Below are 10415 nucleotides of genomic sequence, written 5' to 3'. Positions count from 1 at the left end.
ACAAGTATAAGTCAATACTCCTTATAGACAGTCTATTTAATACACTTATCAATAGTAAGATTGATGTCTTCTAAGATCTCTCCCATTTGCAGGTACTAGCGAATAGGTATTTGTCAGAAGTGTCTTCCTCGAGTGAGGGAAATATAGGAATAGAAGAGGAAAGTGAGACATGCAGTTTATCTAGAATAGGGAGATTAACTAGAGGTCAAAGGACTAGAAGGAAATTCAATAAACGCATGGAATTTTTCCTTTCTCAAGGGGGTCATGTTCTTATGATGATGAGATGGAAGGCGACATCGAGGTGCCCTTGAGGTACCAACATCTAAAAAAACATTGGGTACCCAAGGAACTTCCTCCAATAAACACTAATTTTTGTGTTAACGAGAGGATATATCACATAGCACCATCGTCACTACATGGTTTGGGCCTATTTTCTATGGACGGCATAAAGGTGTCTTACAACAAAGTTTCTGAATTGATGGAGTATGTTGGACCATGTTACAATTACAAAAGTTGGATGCATATTGTTAAATATAAAAAAAAGTATGCGTAGGTATGCCCTCTCAGAAAATTATATACAACAGCAAGACAATAATCAAAGTAAAAGTGTGGCTATATACATTGATGGAAGGCCAAAAGCAATAGGGAATATTGCAGGTTTTATAAATAGTACATGACCTGGGTCAACTATAAAGCAACCCAATTGCATATTTGAGGTGTGCGAGGGAAATCGTGTATTCATCTGTGCGATAAAATCAATACATGCAGGGGAAGAGCTTCTTATTGATTACAATTTGAACCGCATAGATACAAACGAGGCTACTATCATGGGGGTGGTACATACTATTAAACCAACTTCTAATCAATGACTCCAACATACCATTTAGTCAATAAATTTTTGGCTAACATTTTTATACTTCATCTTTGACACAGGGGCACAATATGGAGCAACCGCCCGGAGGGGATGCTGACGATGCTCCCGACTCATCTACACATGAGCAGGTAAAACTCATTTGTAATTGTGCAAACTAGATAGAAGCAAAATGTTATTTTTTTAATGTTGTTTTCTTTATTGTTTTGGAATAATTTTGATAATACTAATACTATTGTTGTCATAGATGGCTAGTGGTCGGAGGGAGGGAAAGGAACCTACAGTCCCTCAGCAGGCCCCCCCTGAGGAGGACCCTTTCTATATCGATTTAGCAGAGACCGATGACCCGATCAGTTCGATTAAAATTAATTTTAAAAAAATTAGCAAAGAAATTCTACATTTGGCAACCATAAAACCTATGACTCAACAAATAAAAGATAGGGCATCTGAATTGTTGCACACCTCTGAGTCCTTAAAAGTAAGTATTAATGAAATTTTTAATTATAACAAGAGTTCAATAATGGTTTTTATGTTATTCTCTTTTATGGCATTAATTAAAATATGGATGCGTTGTCTTTACAGAGTTTTTTGCTTGATTTCGAGCCCCGTTCCCATGATGAGGGTGCTGCAGGTGGTTCAGGTAGATCGCATGTTCCATTCCCCACTTCTGTGTTCCACTGAATATATATAGGAATGATCATAATCATTGACAATACATGCTCAAACAATCCTTTTTTTTAATGCTCTAACAATCTTGTCCATGCTAGTCCACGTGTTCTATATTTATGCATGCTCTAACAATTTTATTCTTCAGCTTCACATCAATTGAATCCTACGATGACGCCGCCTCCATCCAAGACAACCAAAAATATCTTTTCAACTGCTAAGTCAGAAACACGCAGCTTACATGCATCGATTATTGCACCATCTACTGGTACACAAATCCCTCTTTTTCTCTCTTATGACAGCAACAAATAGTTTCTTTTTTACAACTTTATAACATCAATTATCATTTTTTCTTTTATACTTCGATCGTGACAAAGACTTATGAAACTTATGAAACTTTTTGCAATAGGACCTGCAACATCATTTCCTAGATGTTCCTATGTTCATAGTACGGGAATGGTGAAGGATGTCACATTGATCATCAGCAATGATGAAGGCATTCCATTAAAAGTAGCCAAAGTTCCAAGTACTTTAAAGTTATTATTATTCTATAGTGATATAATAGTAATTTAGTTTTTGATCACTCTTCATTGACTAATGATCCCATGATTGTTTTGTAGGGAATGATCTTTTTTGGAGAAAACTTGGTGATGAGTGTTTGCGAATATTTGGGCCCACCATGCGTACCTGGTGGAACATCATATCCTAACTAAAACCCCAAACCACTATTTTGATTTCATATCATTGCTATAATAGTTTTCCTTTTTGTCCATTTCTTGAACTATATTAAAGGTAGCTTCACTTCATTTCTGAGTCTAACATGTTTTTTTTTACTTAAAAGGTGGAATCACCAACGCAAACCATTGAAGGATGATCTTATAAAGAGCATGACCCAACTCTTTGGACCTCGTGCATTCGAGAGAAACAAGCTCCTTGAAAAAGTTGGTTTATGTTTGAAGTATATTAGGAACCAGTATAGAAAAAAATTATGGGATAACCCCAGGTATGAGCGTTCACCCTATGTTTTTGAGGCTGATTGGTAGGCTCTGATTTTGGATGGAAAGTATAAAGCTGACAAGAAAAATAATATTACACTAGTGGAGAGTACAGAAAGGTATGTGGTACTGTTGAGAATCTAATTATGTACTAATTAACCTCCATATTTATACTATCTAACATATTTCAAACTTTTCGTAGATTTCCTGACACATCAAAGGCAACAAAGGCAAGACTAGAAAAGCACGGGACACACAAGCTCGGCTCTGGTGGTTTTTCGAAACTTCAAGCAAGAGTTGTAAGTATTAGTAAATGAAAAATTGTATCAAATTTTTTATATAATGTGAAGGGAAATGCTAGGACTCCCTTATTTAGCTCATCAATTATAAATAGGTCAATAGAATATAATAATAGTAGTGGATTTTCATATTCAATATAAACAATTCAACAATTGAAGTCAAGACTCTGCAATCTAGATTAGTGAAGAAAACTTGTGATTCACTAATATGACATTATTTAAAATCTCACCCTTGACTGAATTTTCCTCCAATAGTTGAGAATAAAGGCAGTGATTGAAAGAATGAGGGAATGCAGTAGCACTTGCAGCCATTTTTATTTCCAAAGAGCTAAACTAACTCTTACCCAACTTAAGAATTTAAAGAAAATCTGTTGGTACAAGCAAAGAATACAAACACACAACATTTATATAGTAGATTGCTCCATCAAAACTGCTCGATTTTTCTCCTATTATATTGTGATGGATATAGATGATTTTCTGTTGATATTTTAACTACCCTCCATTGGTTGATGAAACAATGCAAGTAAAATTCACCATACCACGCAAAAATGCAGGGCTCAGAGTTCAAGAGATGCCTCACAGAAGACGATAAGAGAATTGGCTTCCAACAAGGCTATAGAGCCGTGGCTGAATGGCTACGAGCTGAAATTAATGTGGAAGGTTCTAATACTAATGCATCTGAGCCACAGGTAAATAAGCTAAATGAAATTTATTTCAAATTGAATACTTTACCAATTAGTCTATTTGATGTTAAGTTCCAATATAAAGTGAGTATATCTGTTTTAAGCAAGCAATGATAACAATGCGTAGGATGTTGGAATGCAGCCTGACAATCCTTCTACACAATCTGTGGATGTCGAAGGTTCGCATGATGTGCATCCCAGTGGTGGAGGTATACATTTGCTATTAATTTTTTTTATATGTAATTGCAATTGGTGTTTGGATTAACATAACATTTTGTATAGCAACTGTAGAGGATCGAGGGGTCGATGTTCATGACCGTGTTGACGTTGAGTCCAAACAAAATGATGTGGTCAGATCAGGTAAAGAGGCACAGTTATGTTATTTAAAATAATTAAACACTTGTAACAATTATAATAAATTATTTTTAATTTAACTCTTTTATTTGTTATTGTAGAGGACCCCCCTTTGCAACAGCATAGGAATTTGAAATCATCAAGAATAGAGAATAGAACAACTGATGAGGGGGGAATTGATGATGACACTGATGCTCCTCTTAGAGCTTACATAGAAAAAAGAAATAGAAAGAAAAAAGAGAAATGATTGTCACTACATACCTTAATTGATAATGACTGTATTTTATGTCTCAATGAATTTAATTATGTGCTAATGAATGTTCATGAATTATGTGTTAATGTAGAATATTGATGAATGTTGCATGTTAACAAATAATGTGTTAATGAATGTTATCATGTGATATTGATTGAATGTTACATTTTATTAATGGTTGAAAGAATGAATGAATGTTAGATGTTAACGAGGAATGTAGAGTGATGTTAGGGGGAGGGGGGTGGGGCCAAATGAGCTTCCACCTTCATGTGGTTGGCCTTGTTTAGTAGAGAATATTAAACTATTCTCAAAACAAAGTGAAGCACAATAAGATACTTGTTATTACCTTTTTTTAAAAAAATTGTGTGCTTTAGCCTTGATTTTTGAGCATGACATTAACCTTTAAAAAACTCCATGGTTAAGAACATTTGGGTTGGAGTGGTGCTTGGGTGGGTAACATCTCGAGAAAGCCCAACGCTTCACCTTCGTGAGCAAACCTAGATGCAATGAATATTTAGTGTTCTATTCATTCTAATGAGAAAGAAGTTATTGTGAAACACTACTCATAAACATAGACCAATGAGTTTGACCAAAAACTACACAATTGAATCTTGATAGCAACATCACAACATTAAAAAAAACTTATAACTTGATAATGCACAAGAAAATTTTGTGTCAATAACAATAGTTTTTGGCTAGTTGAAAGTAATACTTATCTAAGTTGTTTGTACTTCCTCATGTAAGACATTTGATATTTACTTTATTGATACTAGAAGAAAATATAATGAACTCCTCCTTAGACCGTTGAAGATAATAATGCAACAAAACCAAATCTATAAAAATTAAGAAGAGTGTTGACATAAGAGAAAACAAGAGGAGAAAAGAAACATAAGATATATACTCAAATAACCACCCTACCCCAAAACACACGAATGTGTGTTAATTCTCCATATAGGTTGTGATACACTCATAAACTCCAACGCTTCATAAGAGATCACCACTCTAATTTCTTATGAGTTCAAATACCATTTCCTTAAAAAAGCCAAATAAAATTGTCCATTCAATCTTCATCCAAGCCTTCAATATGTAGGCCAAAGAACCTACATTGATTTTCCAAAGCCATAAGCCAATACTTGGTTGAGATAGCTCAATTTACTTATGTGATCCAATGATTCATAAGGGATCTATGTTTGATAAGTATGGTGTTTCATAGCATACACTTGGTATTATGCTAGGAACACCAGTGCATGATGATGCAGTGGACTGAATTTTATGTTACAAAATTTGTTGTAGCTTAAGAGGGGAGACAACCAAATTTTAAGTTGAAGCTTCTGCAATTTTCAATTTTGAGATGACAAAATCTATTATAGGGAATTTAATGTTATTATAGTGAATACAGAAAAGAGGATGTTATTTTTCAAGAGTGGTTTTGAAAGATTTGATTAGAATATGATTGAAAGAATACAAATGGAAGTGCATGTATTTCCATTACTCATTTGTTTGAGGATCTGATAAATTGTCCTAAATCGCTAGATAAGAGAAACATCCCCAAGATACTCATGGAAAACTATCCTCGTCCTTCAAAGAATATTATCACAATGCTGAACCGACATATTCTTACAAAAGAGGTTCAAACTTCCATTACATTCATAGGAAGTTGAGGGGTAGTGCTACTATCGTGAAATCATTCTAGAATGTCATTGGATGACTTAAGAAAATTTTCAGAGCTATTCTTCTGAATGCATTAATTTAGTGATTGCATGATGAGATAATTCCTGTGTCATTAACTTCATCAACCCTAGAAGAGGAATGTCAGAAATGTTATTAATGATTGTCAAAGAATGAAAAAAAATATTGTTCCCGTGTTGTAGTGTTTTGTTGAGTGGTTGTCAATTGGAGCATTATGACATATAGGCGATCAAACAAGTCCTCAAGTTTATAAGCGGCACACTTATACTTCCCCTGTAGGCCATTCAAAACATTTGGTGATTCCTTCCAGCTTGAACCTCCACTTCCTCATAGTTTGACATGTTACTTGGATGGTCTGGCCTTTTAATCAGGCTTCAAATTATTACAAAAATTGTGTTATGGCAAGCCCTAGGCTCATAGCATTGTCTCTATCCATACTTTAATCAATCTGCAAGCTCAATTTAGGATGCAATTTTCTAAAGTCTGCCCAACTAAACTTCCCAAGAAGACCACCCTACCGAAAGGGATGAGACTCTTCTAACAAATGTGTGTACTATATGCCTAAGGCGGAATAAGGTTTTACCAATGGAAGCCCTCTCAACACATACAACAATATTCTGCTCCTCCCCACCAAGCATAGCAGTGAATAGATCCATTCTTGTGGTCTAAGATCTATAAGCCGGGGTGTAATTTATTTTTGGCTGGTATGCCCACATTCTTTTGCAGCTGCTCAAATTAAACAACAATTTTTTTCAACATCATCAATGGCTACTTCCACGTTAGTTTGGTCCCATCTCCTGGCAATAATAACTATTTCATCAAAACCCCAAATCTTACATGGACATTGTATTTTTATTCTGCCATATTTTGTGCAGCTTAATCCCCGATTCCTTCACTTGCCACACAAATTGTGCCAATAAGGGCCTGGTTTTCTTTGGCTGTTTCTACATTGATATTGGTTGGTTTCTGTGACATGTCAGCATAAATGTGGGCAACCAATACGCTATTGGTTTTGGGAGGATTTAAGATGCTACATGCCTATCAACCCCAAATACTACAAAATACATTTAATTTATAAATAACAATGTGCATGGTTGGGGTTAACGAGTAGTTCATCCATGTGCTTGGTTCTGATTTGATGAAAACTAAATCTCTTAATAACCTGCCTCAAAAAACAATTTGGCAATTGAGATTGGATATTAAAAACCACATATCTGGCTATTTGGATGGTTTTCTTATAACTATGTAATTAATGCATTGGATTGCGGTTGGATCAAAATTTTGCTAATACCCATTTTGTCTGAATTGTTAAGGTAGCTCTTCCACAAGAATTTTTTTCTGCTTTAGATAACTTGCATTTCATTGCAGGTTTTTGCGGTGTATTGATTGGAAAGTAATAGTGGCTCATTTCAAAAAATTATCAAATTTGTGGGATACTCAGCTTCAGAACCTACACAAACATACTCATGTTAAATATTTTTATGGATTTGTCCAAAGAGTTCTCTTAGAGATTGCAAGTTCTTGCAATCCATACAGCTAAATGGAATAGCTTCTGCAAAGATTGTACAACAAGTGGATTTAAAGAACTAATAAAATTTAGAATAGATAAGTGTGATTGCTGTCGTTTGGAAAGAATGCCTGTTTTCTGCTTCTCAATAACTTTTCTTACATCGTTCTTTGTTACCTCTTACAAGAACTGGGACGACGGTAGGAGAGGTGGACAACAGTGTTTGGAGTTCTCTTTGATGATTTAAGTAAAATGCCATTATGTGATTCCATGCTCTATGGTGTTCTGATTTGGTTTGATAGCTTCTTCTATTGTGAAATTTGGATTTTCAGCCTTCGTCCCTGTTTAATACTGGTGTACAAATTTGTTATAGATTTGGAGTCTCGATTTTACTATTGAGTTTGTGTTCCTTATCTCTTCTGTGCTCTTTAACCTTGAGCAGTCAAATGATGAAAACATTGACAATATCTAGTTAGGGCTATGTAATATTGTTCCATGCCTTCACTGGCCTAAATTTAGTTGTTGTAGGTATTGGTCTCTTGGATTGTTTAGTTCTACCAATCCACCCTTCTACATTGTTATTCTGCAGGATCCTTGAGGTTGTCAGCCTCTGAAAACTTATACCAAAACCATTCTGCCCTGAAATCCTCACGCTGTTGCTTGTGATGGCCGAGAAATTTAGTTTGCCTGTCTTTACTGGTGGCTGTGTCAGATTGCATGACCTCCAAGTGAGCTGTTGTTTCACACTGGGGTCTTTCTGACGAGATCCATTAAAGTTCGGATAAATTACATCTACATAGGCGGGTGTATGAGCCACTTCATTGAACTTCATATTTTGCATTGCAAAATTTGCTTTAGGTATTTTGTAATTAATTAGCATCTCATCATCTTATTCAAATTCCATTTTTATTCTTTAATTGTAATAAGCTCGATTTTACATATAATGATGTGTGTGTTCTGTTCTTCTGTTTAAGATAGTATGGTCCTGTAATTCACTAACTTCAATGTCTGATTCCTATTACTATGATTTAATTTGACACTTGGTTATTAATATAAATTAAAGAAAGCTTGTATATATCTCTATTGGCACAACCCATGGAGCTTCATCCTCATACCAGTGATTCTTTAGCAAGCTACACCTTATGAGAATTACAATGTTATAGTAAAAAGTATAAATTCTTGAAGCATGGGTAGCAAAAAGGCGAGAATATATATTTGATTTAGCTGCATAATGGAGTTAGAAGATCGAGAGGATGTCGTTACCATCTCCAACACCAACCGAGGGAGAAACAATAGGGCACTGGCAAACAATATGTGTACAACCAACCTCCACGATAAGAAGAGCAAATGGAATGGAAGTTTATCGGCGTGCCATCCAATTGCTTGATATGACTCATAGGCTCATTGATCTGATGCTTTGGGGCTCAAAATCCGAGCAAGTGGGCAGTGAATTGCAACAAAGCTACTACTTGCAAGACACTACAGTTCTAGTGGTTAAGGGAGGCCGTGTTACTGAGTTCAATGGAAGAGTACTCAACACCACAGGTAATACACAACTGATGATCAATCTCCAAATTCCAAAGACAATGGAGTTAAAGTCATGGTTTGATGACAATGTTAAGGACAACGGTGAGCCATCGATTAACTATGCCCCACAACCTCCTGCAGTATTCAGAATGACAATTCATGACATACATGATCAAATAGTGCGTTCTAGTTGTGCTATAAAGTGCATCGTGAAAGCAACCATTATAGAGGTCAACACAAAAAAGCTATCCTACCCGACTTGCCCCAACCAAGTGGCAGGAAAGAAATGCAAGAAAAAGTTATCTGAAAATGCAAATGAAGAATGGTACGGTAAAAAATGCGACAAGCAATTTACAAAATTCAATTATAGCTACATGGTCCGCCTATAATTGCAAGACCACACTGGGGAGCTATGGGCAACCGCATTTAATGAAGGAGCAATACAACTACTCGACATGACTGTGAACACATTGCTAGAGCTAGCAGCTGAAGATGATGCTTGTGGCAGGGCCGTTGTGGTGGTGACGACAGTTGGCGTCACTGCCACAGTGGCACTGCCATATTGCTAACCATGAAGCTCGCAATTGCGACGTCCGCATGTGCATTGTGATGAAATAAGCGTCACGTGCATAGTGACTCCGTCGCAATTGATGATTTTGCGTCGCAATTGCGACACATTCACAAACATTGCGATGGCCAGTGGCGTCGATAGCAGCACTACCACGCCGCTAGCACCGTCACAAGTTTCCATGGACGTTGCAACTGCGACGCCCATGAAAGAACTATAAAGGCTCCCACCTCAGGGAACCCATGGGCAGATGCTGACGGCACCCCGTCGTAATGCGTGGTGAAGACGTCAAAATTGTTACGGGAACCACATCCATTGCGACGGGAGCAATGATGGGTTAGAATGTTGAGCTTGCGATGGATAGGCGTCGAAATTGCAATGTCCAAGAATAGGCATCGTAATTTGCGACTAAAAAACAACGACAGCTGCTGCTATCGTAGTGGCGACACATTTGCGTCGCAATTTCGACACTTGGCCATCACAAATCGATGCCAAATGTATTAGTGTGTGTATGTTGATCCATTTTTCTTATGACTCAAAGAGTTATGTAAATTCTTGATTCATCATCATAGGATTGTAGATCTCATGAAGGGATAGGTCAAGTATGAGATTCATAAAGATGTAGTTGTCTAATTCACAAAGTGGATAGATAGATAAGGAAAGTCCTGATATATGGCATATGTCAATGACTTTTAGGGATGTGTGTTAGGGGTTTATGTGACTACCCAATAGCCAATGATCATTTTGAAATATCATAGGTTTCTGTTGATCATGTCATGTTTTGCTGAAAATAAACATCATTTATTAGGTATTTTCCTTTAATTTTGAAGAACCTAAATGTGATGCCTTCACTCAACTTATGAACTTCATTTTTTTGCATTCAGCTACTGTAGATCTATGTCATTTCATAAGTATTAGGAGATATAAGGGTTTGTATTTTCTTTGTTAGATTCAGGAATATGTTTTTCACTAGTACCATACTAATTGAATCTGAGGTCCACCC

The 10415-nt window shown here is 36.3% G+C and overlaps 1 protein-coding gene across 1 annotated transcript; it reads left to right on the top strand.

Moving 5' to 3' along the window:
• The first annotated feature begins 8570 nt into the window (after nt 1-8570).
• LOC149573132 (replication protein A 70 kDa DNA-binding subunit A-like) lies at nt 8571-9413 on the top strand. Its single transcript, XM_089815912.1, has 2 exons — nt 8571-9174; nt 9241-9413. Exons 1-2 carry the CDS (start codon nt 8571-8573, stop codon nt 9411-9413), a joined length of 777 nt encoding a protein of 258 aa, XP_089672038.1.
• The last annotated feature ends 1002 nt before the right edge of the window (nt 9414-10415 follow it).

The sequence above is a fragment of the Cupressus sempervirens genome, chromosome 2, assembly GCF_028749045.1.
Source record: "Cupressus sempervirens isolate cs-2001-9-10 chromosome 2, ASM2874904v1, whole genome shotgun sequence".
Classification (NCBI taxonomy): Eukaryota; Viridiplantae; Streptophyta; class Pinopsida; order Cupressales; family Cupressaceae; genus Cupressus; species Cupressus sempervirens.
The sequence above is the reverse complement of the archived record's forward strand: the minus strand, read 5'-3'. Positions and strand labels throughout refer to the sequence as shown.